This window comes from Capra hircus, chromosome 6 (genome assembly GCF_001704415.2).
Source record: "Capra hircus breed San Clemente chromosome 6, ASM170441v1, whole genome shotgun sequence".
Taxonomy (NCBI): Eukaryota; Metazoa; Chordata; class Mammalia; order Artiodactyla; family Bovidae; genus Capra; species Capra hircus.
This window is the reverse complement of record NC_030813.1, coordinates 67,217,455-67,233,995: the sequence shown is the minus strand read 5'-3', so window position 1 is coordinate 67,233,995 and position 16,541 is coordinate 67,217,455. Positions and strand designations below refer to the sequence as shown.

The following is a 16,541-nucleotide window of genomic DNA, read 5'->3' as shown; positions in this document are numbered from 1 at the left end:
GCTGGGCTCCAGCCACCACAAGGTTGGGTTGCTTTGTTCTTGGTGTTTTCCTGATGCCTTAACTGGTTGTATGGAAGCTGAATGGTATGTGTATCAGAATAACACAGGAAACTTGCTAAAATGTGGATCAGTCACATCTTTATTCACTCCAAAGTTTGAATCCCACTTGAGACTCACTGTTTTTTTCTGAATGCCTGTAGAAATTCACATCTGATTACATCCATTTTGGTATTTTATTTTATAGCTTTTTATTCTTACTTCATTGTTGGGTGTGTATGTGAAGTCCCTATAATTTTTTTCTACACTTACATTGTCTAAATATTTCAAAGTTAGAGTAAATCCAAATTAAAAGAAGTTCTACACTTCTGGTACATTCTTGAATTAAAAAAAATACACAAAAACCTTTCTAGTGGTAATTAAAGTATTAGACCATTACTATATTCTATTAAAAATAATTTCTACCTATAACTGGAAATAAGATTGTTAATACAGCCTTGGAAGAATGATAGAGTGAAACTTTGGATTATATTTGTAAGTATATAAAAAGTCTTCCTGCTAACAAAACTTTTTTCTCCCAGATATTAAACTAACCATGAAGAAAATGATTATTAATACATGGCGCTCTTTTGTAAATATTCCCAATGTGGTTGGACCAGATGTTGAACAGGAAATAAGAAGGATGGAAAATGGAGCATGCAGGTAAATGCACACTCTCTTCTACATATTTTTAATACCAGCCACCATTCTTAAGTTTGGATGGGCTTAACTGCATTTTAAGTTTTAATTTCAAACCTTGAACTTCATAATTTATTTAATTTAGTGAATTTCCTTCTACTTTGTGACAGCCTAACTTGTCTAACAAATGAACAGAGATATTATTGTGGGCATTCTTTAGAAGCACCTTTGCTAAATATTTCCTTTGTCACTGGCAGGACCTTTCCTCATGAAACATTTCACATCTAAAGGGACAACAGTGCCATGGAGAAATATGGGGAAGAAGAATAGTGTGAAATGCTAATGTGTTTTAAGAGTATGATTTAAAGTGGTCACCCTATAAATGAAGCGAACATGTATAAATATAGTTGAATTTATTTTTGGTGAAATGAAATGTTATTACAAGTTAATTTAAAAACCTGTATTTTTTGACCTAAAGTATAGGTATCAAGGGCTACACTGGTGGCTCAGACTGTAAAGAATCTGCCTGCAATGTGGGAGACCTGGGTTTGATCCTGGGTTGGGAAGATCCCCTGGAGGAGGGCATGGCAATCCGTTCCAGTGTTCTTGCCTGGAGAATCCTCATGGACAGAGGAGCCTGGCGCACTACAGTCCATGGGGTCCCAAAGAGTTGGACACGACTGAGCGACTAACCACATAGATATAAAGGGGGCTTCCCTGGTAGCTTAGCTGGTAAAGAATCTGCCTGCAATTCAGGAGACCCTGGTTTGATTCCTGGGTTGGGAAGATCCCCTGGAGAAGGGATAGGCTGCCCACTCCAGTGTCTTGCTTGGAAAATCCCCATGGACAGAGGAGCCTGGTGGACTGAAGTCCATGGCATAGCAAAGAGTCAGACACAACTGAGCGACTGAGAACACACGACACATAGATATTATACTTTCCATCTGACAAACACTAACATTATCATCTCAGTTCATCAAACAATACAAATTTGAGAGTCCTAGAGAGTAGTTTCTTAATTACACGTATTGTGCTGGATTGTGCATATACTCTAATTCTGTTCTTGAGAGTAAATTGCTACTTCTGCACAGTTTGCATTTCAGTCTTATTACACATTGTTGTCTGTGTTTGTTTGAGAGAGAAGAGATCCCCCAGTGAGAAATGTCGTTCCCCTATAATGGTTCAAAACGTTGATCTAATTCATCTTTGCCACCTTTTGGACCGTAGCTCCTTTTCTGATGATGATGATGACAGTGCCTCTATATTTGAAGAATCAGAGAGTGAGAACCCCCATGCAAGGGATTCCTGTAGAAGTAATACACACGGAAGCGGACAACCATCACAGAGGTGAGCAATGTGATCGGTCCCTCCACACTTGTTTTTAATCTATTATTTAGATGAAAGAAAGGCAATATTCGTGCACTTGGTGGGCTTGGCAACCTTGATAAGCTTGGCAAACCTTCCTGCTGCCCAGCTACTCTGAAGTACATTCTGTTCCTTACTCTTTTCTTCTCTTGGGAATCTGCCGCTGCCTGATGATAATTTATGTTCTCGGGGCTCCAAGTCATAAACACACTTTCCAATGTTTCCCTGAGACCCATGTCTATCCCTTAGGAAATCTCATACCTGAGTCCTCTCTGATTTCTTCCTCTTCTCTGATGCTTCTTCCAAGCAATTGTATGTGAGAGGGATTAGCTGTCTTTCTCTAAAATGCTCTCTCCCCTTCAACCCTACTTACAGGGAAGTCAAGTATTAGGGTGAGTATCGAGAAGAGAAAACTTAACAAATCAACTTCAAACTGTTGACTCTGAGAGTGTAAAAGAAGTGTAGTATTGGTGTGAATGAGGGGTTCCCATTCTATCATGCTTATTTACATTTTCTTTGGCTTTGTCCCTCTTTTTTCCCCTCTCCTCTTTCTTTCCCCACTGACCACCTTCAGTTTTCCTGTTGTTTTCATTTCTCTTATCTTCCATGACAGTCTAAGACTTAGATCTCTTGCTGAGTGAGAGTTAGCAGCATCCAAGTTGGCTCACTCAGGATGTAGAGAATGGTAATGTGATCCATTGTAAGCACTGATAAATAGACATTTACTGATCACTTTGATTCCCGGCACTAACACTCAGCAACTCACACTTCATGGAAGCTCTCTATTTTCAAAAATTGCCTAGGCACTAGTTAGTAATGGGTAGAAACTGGAAAGCATTTGTTCTTTAAGACTGTTTGCTTACCATGGACATTGTATATATGGTAACTACAAAGTCTTTACTGTATTTTTTCATTTCCCAGGGAGCAATACTTGCCTGGAGCCATTGCACTTTTTAATGTTAACAACAGCAGCAATAAGGAGCAGTAAGTATATCAGCAATTGAAAGCCAAACCTTTGTTTTTAAAGAAAGCCAGTAAAAGGCGTAAAAACGTCTGAATGTGTTAGACTCCAAATACTTATTTGGCAAACTCTATCTAATACAATTGCAAAGATATTTTTTTGTTTTGTCATTTGGTTATTTCCTTCTGAAAAATGGACCTAGCCATGTTAAAAGTAGTATGTGTTTATTTAAATACATGTAGGAAACCCTTGTCTAGAGCATATGTGCAATTGTACCTCCATGTGGTTAGGGTTAGGGTGGCTGACCTAATAAATGAAACGTTATTAATCGTCCTCATTCTAAGTCAATATGTCTTAGATCAAGTTTCCCAGGAGACAGTCTCTGAGATGGAGGCTTGTATATGGAGGTTTATTGGGAGTGCTTTCAGAAATGACACCTAGAAGGGAGTTAAGGGAGTAGGACCGGGTAGAGAGAGAAGCTGGGCTTCGTAAATAGAGTTGATGTGCCATGTGGCCCTTCAGAATTGTTCTATAGTTAGGTGATAGGACTGGGCTTTGTATGCATGCACGGTCACTGGATGAGGGCTGCCTCAGGAAGGGCGGCATAATTTTGAGCATGGTGGCTTCCTTCAGCCAAGGCCACCCAAGGGAGAGAGAAACTATAAGCTGGCAGTAACCAAAACTGGACAATGGCACTGGTCAAAGCCCTGAAGCGAAAAAGCAAATTAGTATCCATATTATAGAGCTCCCTGGTGTCTCAGCAGTAAAGAATCTGCCTGCAGTACAGGAAATGCAAGAGATGCGCGTTCCATCCCTGGGCTGGGAAGAGCCCTTGGAGAAGAAAATAGTAATCCACTCCAGTATTCTTGCCTGGAAAATTCCGTAAACAGAGGAGCCTAGCGGGCTACGGTCCACGGAGTTGCCAAAGAGTTAGTTAGACATGACTTAGCGACTGAGCACAGCATTCATAATATATATTGATTCAAGTCAGAATTATTTGATACCCTTTCTATGGTGTAATTAACTTGCCACCAAGTGACCGCTTTCCTCGAGTAATGGTGCTGTTTTAGAGTCATAGCATTAGTCTTTGTAACTAGAAGGTTAGACAGTGTTAGCAGCAGTTAAATCACCTGGGTGAATGGGACCTCTGTGCTGGGCCCATACTTCATCTCCATCTCTGCCACCATGGTTGCTCCATTCATGTCCATATTGTGTCAGCACTGAGGATGCCAGTGACAGAGGGTAGCTTTATCAGCAGGCAGGTTTTTTTCTACTTGGTTGTTTTTATTTTCCTTTTCCATGGCACCTGATATTTGATGGGCATTAACATGGGATACAGAGATTTTAAAACTTTGTGTCCATGCCCCTGAAGTCCATTTAGTCTGCCTGTTCTCCAGAATTATTTTTGCTGATCTTTCAGTATTTTTTCATCAGGTCCCTGACCAACCAGCCAATGCATTGTGACTGTCCATGAATCCTTGTACATTCTTAATTTGAGCCATTTCTTTTTTCCTACCTAGTGGATGACTATGCAGTGTTTGACACTGTCCCATTGGTAAGATTAACCTCACTGTCTTTAAGGCTACCTCTCCATAGTGCTTTTCTGTAGACAACAGCTCATTTTGGCTTAATTCAAAGTGCCAAACTGACTCATCATAGATCATGCTTTATCAGCTGCTCATACAAAGCAAATATATGGCCACAATAGGGCAGGAGGAGTAGCTTTGAGACACCAGTGGTAGATGACATGGAGAGGAGGTGCTGAGCCACCTGCTCAATCCCAAATATACTACTTTATCATATGATAGACTGCAATACAACTTTAGGACTTATTAGTCCAGCTCATGGTCAGCAATCATTGTCTATCCTATGGTTAGATAATCCTCCTTAAGGTCCCAGTTAACCTGATGTCATTGGTACAGATATGGTGGACCAATGTGATAATCTGAGGAATGTCCAGATGGCCCAGGTCCCTTGAGATTATGTCATGATAGTAGGTGGGAGAGTTAACACAGCCCTGGAAAATACTGTAGATGACATACTGTTGTCTGTTCCTTGTGGATATGGACTGTTTATGACCTTCTTCCCTGATATTGATTAAATATAACACATTCACCCGAATATATCACTGACCCCAAATCTTAGGAATCTGGTATAGATTGGGTGAGTGTATTGTTTTTCACATTCACCACAGTGGCTGCAATGGGAGCTACTATTTGGTTGATTTTGCAGTAGTCTGCTGCTGTCCAGCAAGATCCATTTGGTTGTAGTAGGGGTCAGACATTGAATTAAATGAGGATGTGATGGGGAAACACCACCCCCGCATGCATTAGGTCTTTAAGGATTGATTTCCTTTCCTGTCCAGGATGCAATATTGTTTGTTTGTTTATTTTTTGCTGGAAGGTAGGAAATAGCTTTATGGCTTCCACTTGGTCCTCCTCACTACATTAACTCATATTCCACAAGCCAAGAAACTTGTGGAGATGTTGTTGTTGTTGTTCAGTTGCTCAGTCATGTCTGATTCTTTGTGACCCCATAGACTGTAGCACGCCAGGCTTTCCTGCCCTTCACCATCTCCCAGAATTTGCCCAAACTCATGTCCATTGAGTCAGTGATACCATCCAACCATCTCACCCTCTGTTGTCCCCTTCTCCTCCCATTCTCAATCTTTTCTAGCATCAGGGTCTTTTCCAATGAGTTAGCTTTTCACATCAGGTGGCCAAAGTATTGGAGCTTCAGTTTCAGCATCAGTACTTCCATTGAATACTCAGGATTGGTTTCCTTTAGGATTGACTGGTTTGATCTCCTTGCAGTCCAAGGGACTCTCTAGAGTCTTCTCCAGAACCACAGTTCAAAGGCATTAATTCTTTGGTGCTTAGCCTTTTTTATTGTCCAGCTGTCACATCCATCCATGACTACTGGAAAATCATACCTTTGACTATACTGACCTTTATCGGCAAAGAAATGTCTCTGTTTTTTTAATATGCTGTCTAGGTTTGTTACTGCTTTTCTTCCAAGGAGCAAGGGTCTTTTAATTTCATGGCTGAAAGTGGAGATGAGGGTTCTTCTAATGGCCAGATAGATTTATTTTGTTTATACTTGAGCAGCTGGAGAAAGTATAAACACATGACACCTACTATAACAAGTATATTCAGTAATGATTTCCCCAGTCTTCCCTGTAAAGAGAATCAATGGATTTCAAAGGAGGAGAAGGGGGCAACAGAGGATAAAATGGTTGGATGGCATCACTGACTCGATGGACCTGAGTTTGAGCAAGCTCTGGGAGTTGGTGATGGACAGGGAAGCCTGCCTGGCGTGCTGCAGTCCATGGGATGGCAAAGAGTTGGGCTTGACTGAGTGACTGAACTGAACTGAACTGAACTGGAGAAATGACCACAAGGGGACATCTTTAGACCCAATGGAGGCCCCACAAATTACTACCAAACCACCATATGTCCCCCATTTTAATGGAGGGGCATGATAATGCTTTAGTTCCTGGGTCTCAGTAAAAAACTTGGGTCCTCTGCCAAGCGGTTTTTAATGTATCTAGGCATTTTTTTCCCCCTAGGGTGCGTGTCTGCATGCCAAGTCACTTCAGTCATGTCCGACTCTGCAACACTATGGACTGTAGCCCACCGGGCTCCTCTGTCCATGGTGATTCTCTAGGCAAGAATACTGGAGTGGGTTACCATGCTTTCCACCAGGGGATCTTTCTGACCCAGGGATCTAACCTGTGTCTCCTATGACTCCTGCATTGCAGGCGGATTCTTGACTGCTGAGCCATTGGGGAAGCCCCACTAGGGTACAATTACCTAAGTAAATGACCATTGACTTTCTTTAGGGGAAAGACTGGGGAAATCGTTACTGAATATACTTGGCATTGCTGTTGCAGTCCTTCTTCATGGGAGCTTGGCTTTTCCTCCAGCCAGTGGTTTCATTTTTGAAAGCTTACTCAGGTTTAGAAACTGTTCAAGGGGTTGTGACTTTTTATTGGGGTAACTTGCCCTCAACCTCCTGATCATCCATTCCTGGTTTGTTTTTTTTATTGTAAATGTTAAACAGTACCCTAACAAGTCAATGGGATGCCCACCTATCTAGGAACACAGTAGACTATTAACCCCTTCTATAGCTTTCTGTGGGTTAAAGGCCCTGGCTACTACGTGCACTTAACTGCTAATTACAACAATCAGCCCCACTTCTTTTCTGATGGGTAAGCACTGCTGCTAATCTCCATGATTCTAGATCCTGTCATCCCTATTGCTCTCAGGGAATCTGGTTCTATACCCAGGTCAGTGTCTCTCACTGCTCGCTGAAGTAAACAGAGGACAGCACCACTGAGCTGCTCAGTGTTGCTGGTGCCCCTCTCACCAGCACAGTCCCTATCATTTTTGTATCCTCTCAGCCCTCTTAGGGAACACAATCAGTTGGTGGGCTAGTTTCCTTACTAAGTATATTCATTTTAGCATGCCACTTCTCTGAATCTTTCTGATACCTCCTTCCACCATCTGCCATGACATTTTGTAATCTTTATGTCACTTAGTGTGAGCCATCACCTTTTCCAAACTTTTAAATGCCATCCAAGAAGGTGCCAGCACCATCTCCCAGCGTCTGTGTGAGGACGTAAAATCCTGTATCATAGGAATGTCCTCCTATAGCTGTAAATTCCATCTTATCTGACTTTATATTCTGTTCCTGTTTGTACATGACAACCTTAGGTGCCAAGCCCCAGCTCCTTGTCAATTTATCTCCTGTTTCTCCTTGGTAGCAGTTTTCTACTTCCGCTGGGCCATTCCTACCCAGATGAAGTTCATGTGTATATTTGCACCTGAAAGTTTCCCTCCCTTTAGCATTCTTCCTCTTCTTCTCAGCCTCTACAACTCTTACCTATACCTGGATGCCTACGTTTATTCCTACTTCTCTTTAACAGCATTCTCTGACTATCCCAGTAGTAATGAGATGCTTATTCATTCAACTCTGAATAATATATTTTCCCAAGACATCTGAGCCAACAATGACAGCCTACTGTTACTTTTGCTCTGTCTGACTCCAGAATCCATTCTTCTGCTGACACAGAAAGCCAACTGCAGAAAGAGGCCTCTAATCACATACTCTCCACTCAAGAAGAAACTGTACATAGATGATGATCTCAAATCCAGTGAATGATTCGAAGAACTGGAATTCTAATTCTGTTACCACAGAACTTTTTGACTGCTCATAAAAGATTGCTTCAGCCAGGATTACCCCTCTAGAGAAATGTCTTGACATTTTCTGGAAATTCTCAAAGTTCTTATTCAAGTATAAATCTAAGTGACATTAAGAAGCTGAAAGTTTAAGTAACCATTTTTTGGATATGTATTGAGACCTCGAAAGTGCACTCTTGCATCTGTTATTTTGTAAATTTCCCTCCCTGGGTTTATGCCTTTATCCATCTCCATTTTCTCCAAATTTCTACATGCACTAATTCCTGGGAATTTTTATTTGCTTCTTACCTGGGTATGTGTCTATTTTTGGTTGAACCCTCCATTAAGAGACCAGATTTCTGGTCTCTGAACATGGGGGTGTGTCTTTGAATACAAAGCTCAGAATTCTTGCCCAATGAAGAGAAAAGTGAGTAAGAATGGAAGTCAGAACGTGATTTGTTTATGTGATGCAAACACTGTTTTTTTCCTATAGAGAACCAAAAGAAAAGAAGAAAAAGAAAAAAGAAAAGAAGAGGTGAGACTTTGGCTTGAATGACCCCACATTTTTCTGCCCATAATGTTTTTGTATTATACCAACTGTATTGCTCACTTTTTCAGCAAGCCAGATGATAAAAATGAAAATAAAAAGGACCCAGAAAAGAAAAAGAAGAAAGAAAAGGACAAAGACAAGAAAAAGAAAGAGGAGAAAGGCAAAGATAAAAAAGAGGAGTAAGTATTTTTAATGGCATTGAGATTGGAAGTAAATTTGTGATAGGTTTTGGATGCAGAGATAATTTCCCAGAAATTTACAGGAAAGAGGCCCTGTGTAAAGGCTAAATAAATTGTTGTCAAATGTGAATTAATTTTTTTTTCCAATTTCCATAAAATTAGCAATGGTAGTCTTAATCTTAATTTTCTCATCAAGAACTTTCAGTGTCATAGTTAATTTCCTTCCTCAAGCACTGATGAAGATAAACTTATTATTGGGACATATTTAGGATCCAGAGAAAATTGCATTTCTAGGCTCTTACCATTATTTTTTTTTATTTGAAGTAAAAATTTAATAACGAACATTTTTGAGTCATCCATACTATATGGCGAATAATCTAAAGTAAAGTAGTCTCATTACAAAAGCCATGCTTAAGAGTTAGAATTTCATAAGAATAAGACTGAGTGATGTTTTCCAAGCTATCTTTTTACTTTATAATTAAAGAAAAACTTGTTCTTTTAGCTTACTCAAAGAAAACACTATCAGACAATGGTTTAATTATTTGTGCCTGTTAGAAATTTGTTGATGTTGTATAAAGGGAAAAATCCTTAAAAATAATAGGCTTGATACCAGAAAGTTTTTTAAAATATCATTTGATGGTATAGTTTCTTTCTTTCTTCTTTCTCTCATCCTCTACTTCTTCTCAATTCTTCATGCACACTGAAGGATGAGTACTTTTTATTAGATTGTGTTATATTCTTCTCTCCATACAGATGAGAAAGAAGCCATGAGTCCCCCCTCACAATGTGGTCCCTGATTGTTATATTACCTGGTAAGGGGAGTGGCAAAACCATCATTCTCCCACCACCCATAACCCTCCAAAGGGATCTGTGGAATATCCAGAGTTTGGCATGATCTATGCCGTTGTTCTTTCTCAGTAGCTGGAGTGATAGAAGTGTCTGCAGCATCACAGTTAAATAAGGGCTTAGATAAAGTGTAAAGTATGGTTTAATGTGAGACTAATAATTTAACTATCCACCCCTCACTAACCACTTTCTTATGATTAATGCACTATGTCAAACTGGTCTTCCCACTGTGGAGTGAGCTTCTCCATCTTGTTTTTATATCATTAATTGTGGGTGATGGGTGTAACCATATTTGATATGTGAAATAAAAATCTTGTTTCTTGGTAACCTTCCCTTTATTTCTAATTGCTGGTAGAGAGAAGAAGGAAGTCGTGGTTATTGATCCCTCAGGAAATACGTATTACAACTGGCTGTTCTGCATCACCTTACCTGTTATGTATAACTGGACCATGATTATTGCAAGGTGTCTGTATATTTTTATGGATCTCAACCCATTTCTAGTTTCCAATTTCACTGACAACAGTTTGGCTTAGAAGAACTCTTTAGGACATACCTTTCTCCACCACCAGTTTTCTAGATGTTACATTCTCTGTGTTTTCCTAAGATCAAAAGTTCTTTGATTTCCAATATCCTTGGAAATCCAGAACTGGAATGGGGGCATAGTTTTAAACTTTTGAATTGCTCAATCATTTAATTAGAGTTTTGGGAAAAACTTTTTATTTTCTTTGGCCTGCAAGAAAAAGAAAGTTGCCAAGACTGGAAAAAGATCAAGGATCTAGGTTTTATAAAGCAAGATGGGTTTCCCAAGTAGTATCTATGATTCCTTGTCTTTTAGACAGTGAACATCTCAGTCCCCTAGGGCCAAGTGTGATTTCCTGAGGCACTTTGGGTAGAAACAGTCAGTATGAACCTGGTTATCAATGTGTATCACCAAAAATTATCAGTATTTTGACATTAACTTGAGACATTTATTTTCATTTAACATTTTCACAAAGCTGACTGGTATAATGGAAAGAATGTTGAAATTCAGAAATGTGAAAAAACTAAATCTAACTCTCAGATTTGGGAATAAATTTGGGAAAACCATGGTTGAGTAAATGGATTCTAAGGACCCCTCCTCACCTTAGTGTTTTATATTTCTCATCATGATAAAAATTATACAAAGAGGACTTTTATTTAAATTTATTTAAATCAGTCCCGTTTCATTTTATTTATACAAGTTTTTCTTTTACAGAGCATGTTTTGATGAACTTCAGTCTGATTACCTAGAATACTGGCTTGTTTTTGATTACTTATCAGATATAGTCTACCTTCTTGATATGTTTGTACGGACAAGGACAGGTAAATATGTTTAGTTTGGATATTTTGCAATTTTGTGCTTTTGTCTCCATGTTTAATTTGAAATTTATTAATTCAAATATTCTTAAAGAAAACAAAGAGTTGTTTGAGAAGAAAAGTCACCATTGAAAGCAAGAGTACCATATACTCACCCATAGGCTGGTGTGTGTTAGTTGCTCAATTGTGTCTGACTCTTTGCCACCCCATGGACTGTAGCCTGCCAAGTTCCTCTGTCCATGGACTCCTCCAGGCAAGAATATTGGAGTGGGTTCTCACTCCCTTCTCCAGGGGATCTTCTTGACTCAAGGATTGAACCTGGGTCTTCTGCACTGCAGAAGGTTCTTTACCATCTGAGCCACCAGGGAAGGCCAACCCACAGGCTTAGGCCACTCCAACTGATTCAGAAGGACATTACTAGCAACCTTCTGGATGTGGATTGATGGCTTTCCTCCATTAGCCTGTTCACTGGGTTTATACAAGGCAGGAGGAACAGAGAGAAGAGAAATATTCTGCAGCTCTGTGAGGAAAGGGTAACTGCTACTTAACAGAGGTACCTTGAAGAGACATGGGGGAAAAGATCATTGTACTTAGCAGAGCTGTCCTAGAAATATTATAAGAAACAGGATATACATCCTTAGTTCAACTTTATGGTTCATGGGGGGAAATTATTGACCAATAATCTGGGCAGGATCTTATAGTTTCTTACTTAAGTATTGTTAAATAGGTATAAGCTTATTGTTTCTATACTATTCTCTACATGCAAAGGTAACCTATGTATGCAGAGAATGGCTTTTAAGAATCCTTATGTAAAACAGTGACATTCTCTAGTATCATTTAAACAATATTTCAGTTCTGTTCTATGTACAGCTCTGGTAACCAAAATAGGAAGAGAAATAAAATTTTCCCTAGTGAAATATATCAAGCATTGAAATTCTGAGTTTAATACACAAGGCCCATGGTAGCAGCTTAAATGAAGGGAAGATCCCAGATGTCTAATTTAGCCTGGGGAAGGGCAAGAAAGAGATATGAAAATGAAGCCTCGAAGGAGATATGCTTCACATTGAAGGGGTAAGGCAAGACTATTCAGGATAGTCAAACAGCAAGGAAGATTACCCAAGCTTCAAGGGTGAGGCTGGGATTCTGACAAAAAAATGGCATGAGGAATTAAACACAGTGCTAGAGCGTGCAGAAGACTTTGTATGAACACTATTTATAAAAAGAATAGCTTAACCTGGAGAAGACGCTGAGCCTAGAGAAATTTGCATATATACCTCATAGATACATACATTGCATATAAACTCTTACTTTTGTACTTATAAAGCTTGATTTTTTATTTCTGCAAAAGAACATTTTCCACAGCCGTATGTTGATCTCATTACATTGCTGAAAGTGTATTTATTGAAATGAGCTCTGGTTTTGAACTCAACGAAGTTGGTTGAAAGTTACTTTAGAAAAATTCACAACGGCATAAAAAGGAAAAACATTTTTTTTTTTCTATTTTAGGTTACCTAGAACAAGGACTACTGGTGAGGGAAGAGCGTAAACTCATAGAGAAGTATAAATCAACCTTTCAATTTAAACTTGATGTTCTATCAGTGATCCCAACTGATCTGCTATATATTAAGTTTGGCTGGAATTATCCAGAAATTAGATTAAACAGATTGTTAAGGATCTCTCGAATGTTTGAGTTCTTCCAGAGAACAGAAACACGGACAAACTACCCAAACATCTTCAGGATCTCTAACCTTGTCATGTACATCATCATCATCATCCATTGGAATGCGTGTGTGTACTTCTCTATTTCCAAAGCTATTGGGTTTGGAAATGACACATGGGTCTATCCTGATGTTAATGATCCTGATTTTGGCCGTTTGGCTAGAAAATATGTGTACAGTCTTTACTGGTCTACACTGACTTTGACCACTATTGGTGAAACACCGCCTCCCGTGAGGGATTCTGAGTATTTCTTTGTGGTTGCTGATTTCCTCATTGGAGTGTTAATTTTTGCCACCATTGTCGGTAACATAGGTTCTATGATTTCCAACATGAATGCAGCCAGGGCAGAATTTCAAGCAAGAATTGATGCGATCAAGCAATACATGCATTTTCGAAATGTAAGCAAAGATATGGAAAAGCGAGTTATTAAATGGTTCGACTATCTGTGGACCAACAAAAAAACAGTGGATGAGAGAGAAGTCCTGAAGTATCTACCTGATAAACTAAGAGCAGAGATCGCCATCAATGTTCACTTAGACACATTAAAAAAGGTGCGCATTTTTGCAGACTGTGAAGCTGGTTTGTTGGTGGAGTTGGTCTTGAAATTACAACCCCAAGTCTACAGTCCTGGAGATTACATTTGCAAGAAAGGGGATATTGGCCGAGAGATGTACATCATCAAGGAAGGCAAACTGGCTGTGGTGGCTGATGATGGGATCACTCAGTTTGTGGTATTGAGTGATGGCAGCTACTTTGGTGAAATCAGTATCCTTAATATTAAAGGTAGCAAAGCTGGCAATAGAAGAACAGCCAATATTAAAAGCATTGGCTACTCAGATCTATTCTGTCTCTCAAAAGATGACCTCATGGAAGCTCTAACTGAGTACCCAGATGCCAAAGGTATGCTAGAAGAGAAAGGGAAGCAAATCTTGATGAAAGATGGTCTATTGGACATAAACATTGCAAATGCTGGAAGTGATCCTAAAGATCTTGAAGAGAAGGTCACCCGAATGGAGAGCTCAGTAGACCTCCTGCAAACAAGGTTTGCTCGGATCCTGGCTGAGTATGAGTCAATGCAGCAGAAACTGAAGCAGAGACTAACCAAGGTTGAGAAATTCCTGAAACCACTTATTGACACAGAGTTTTCAGCTATCGAAGGACCTGGAACTGAAAGCGGGCCCACAGACTCTACACAGGACTGAAAAAAGCTAGTTTTTCATAAGGACATTACTCAGGATCCTTTTGGTAATGTGATGAAGGTACCTGTAAGCTGGAAGACAAGGATGACTCAGCTGGGAATTTTTCCATAGGGAAAATGTGCTTTGTTGCAGGGCACAAACCATGCATTCACTTGTGAGGTACTGTGGTTAAAGAACCATCACACTTAGAATTTTTCACAATGGATAACCTGCAAAGATATGAACCAATTAACTTGTCAGCATCTCTTATCTTCTAATTTTTTCACATATGGTCCTCTTATGTAACACTGTTTATAAAAGTGAACAAGCATCTCTCACTTTCAGACAATTTATACTGCTCAGGAGCAACTGAAAATTATCATGTACCTCATGTTCAGGATGATATTTAAAAAGAATTAGAATGCAATAAAGTGAGATAAATCCTAAAGCTATAGAGAATATTATTTATTTGATAATTTAGTTGAGAGTTTAGGACATTTTAGAGCTTGCAAATCATTTTAAAGACCTTCATCATTTACTCCAGAGCTTGGGAAGAATGGTTGAAAGAAACTTCTTACTGATATAAGCATGACAAATCATATTTATATATGTGTGTGTATGTATATATATGTACACACGCACACACACATACATACACACATGGTGTGTGCATGCTTAGTCATGTCTGACTCTTTGCAGCTGCATGGGCTGAAGTTCGCCAGACTCCTCCATCCATTCTGTACATACACACACACACATGACTATGCTGTGCTTAGTTGTGTCTGGCTCCTTGTGACCCCATGCACTGTAGCCTGCCAGGATCCTCTGTCCATGGAATTTTGCAGGCAAGAGTACTGGAATGGGTTGCCATTTCCTCCTCCAGGGGAACTTCTGGACCCAGGGATTGAACCTGCATCTCCTGCATTGCAAATGGATGCTTTAGTACTTGAGCCATCGAGTAAGCCTTGTTGTTGTTGTTGTTGTTTTAGTTGCTCAGTCTTGTCTAACTCTTTTGCAACCCCATTGGCTATAGCCCACTAGGCCCTGTGTCCATGGGATTTCCCAGGCAAGAATACTGGAATGGGTTGCCATTTCCTTCTCCGGGGATCTTCCTGACCTAGGGCTCAAACCCACGTCTCCTGCATTGCAGGCAGGATCTTTACCACTGAACCACCTGGGAAGTTGAAAATCATGAAATTGAAAATCATAAAATATTATAAGAATCTTTATATAAATTTTAAAATTTATGATTATTAAGGCTTGATAGAAGTTGGCTACCATCTCCTTTCTCTGACTGACCAGCAATAAGAAAAAGAGATAAAGCTAATACTTTTGCTGGGTGATGAACAAAGGAAATTGTTAGAAAATGAGACCTGGAAGTACTATAGTCCAACATGGGCATCATGGGAGCTTCTTAGCAATTCAGAATCTCAGGCCCTACCCCAGACCTGCTGTATCAGAATCCAAATTTTAGCAACCCCCTAGGTAATTCATACATTAAAGCACGAGAAGACAGCCATGAAGGAGTTAATAGGAGGGTGGGTCTAGAAAAGAAACGGGAATTATATGACAAGTGTGTGTTTGCAGAAGACACTGACAATCAGTTATACAACTCTACTGCTAAACTCAGATGTGGCTCAATAAATTCTTACCACAGATCACTGGGATTGACTTCAGATTTCTGCTGCTGCTGCTAAGTCACTTCAGTCGTATCCGACTCTGTGTGACCCCATAGATGGCAGCCCATCAGGATCCCTCGTCCCTGGGATTCTCCAGGCAAGAACACTGGAGTGGGTTGCCATTTCCTTCTCCAATGCATGAAAGTGAAAAGTGAAAGGGAAGTCGCTCAGTCGTGTCCGACTCTTATAATGCGACTTAACATGACTTAATATGACTTAACATAATATGACAATAATACGACTTGTTAATTTGACATTTCAGATATCCCTGTGGACCTCAATCAGTGTAAGCCAATGGTAGAAGTTATCCTACTCTATCAATAGGATATTTGTTGAATTAAATGTTGTCTTTGCCTCGAAGCCTTTGAAGACTTCCCTTCATCCTACCTATATCTTTAATATCGACAGGCAAATACTTCACTGCAGAGGAAGTGGTTAGTCCTGGAATGGGTGAATCATAAGTAATAAAAAAATATGGCTTCTTCTTGAGACAAGTGCTTCTTGTCCTCTCTTTGCTTTCTTATTATTCCTTTTCCTTCATCTGTGTTTTATTCTTTTCTTTGTGTTCTTTCTTGTCTGCTATAAAAACCTCTAAAACACTGTAAACAGGCTTGAAGGCTCCTCATAGCAGGCAGATTTGCCGGGAATAAGTGAGGGTTACACACCTGGCTTAGAGCTGTCTCCCAAAGGAGAAGCAGCCCCAACCACAGCCTCCAGTGGAGGGCACATTGAATCTGATCTGAGCTAGAGACATATCCAAGGGCTTTGATTTGATGACCTCTGACCCCAAGCTCTCAGCTTACATCTGATAGGTAGCAGGTTCTTGGTACAAAGCCTTGGGCTAAGGAGGGTTTAGCCAAATCCTTTTTCATGA

General features: G+C 39.8%; 1 protein-coding gene across 1 annotated transcript; it reads left to right on the top strand.

The window, feature by feature from the left end:
• On the top strand, nucleotides 584-14,386 carry CNGA1 (cyclic nucleotide gated channel alpha 1). Its single transcript, XM_018049943.1, has 8 exons — nucleotides 584-699; nucleotides 1,903-2,022; nucleotides 2,962-3,024; nucleotides 8,675-8,716; nucleotides 8,800-8,910; nucleotides 10,112-10,219; nucleotides 10,991-11,097; nucleotides 12,598-14,386. The coding sequence occupies exons 1-8, from the start codon at nucleotides 593-595 to the stop codon at nucleotides 14,010-14,012; spliced, it is 2,073 nt and encodes a 690-aa protein (XP_017905432.1). The 5' UTR covers nucleotides 584-592; the 3' UTR covers nucleotides 14,013-14,386.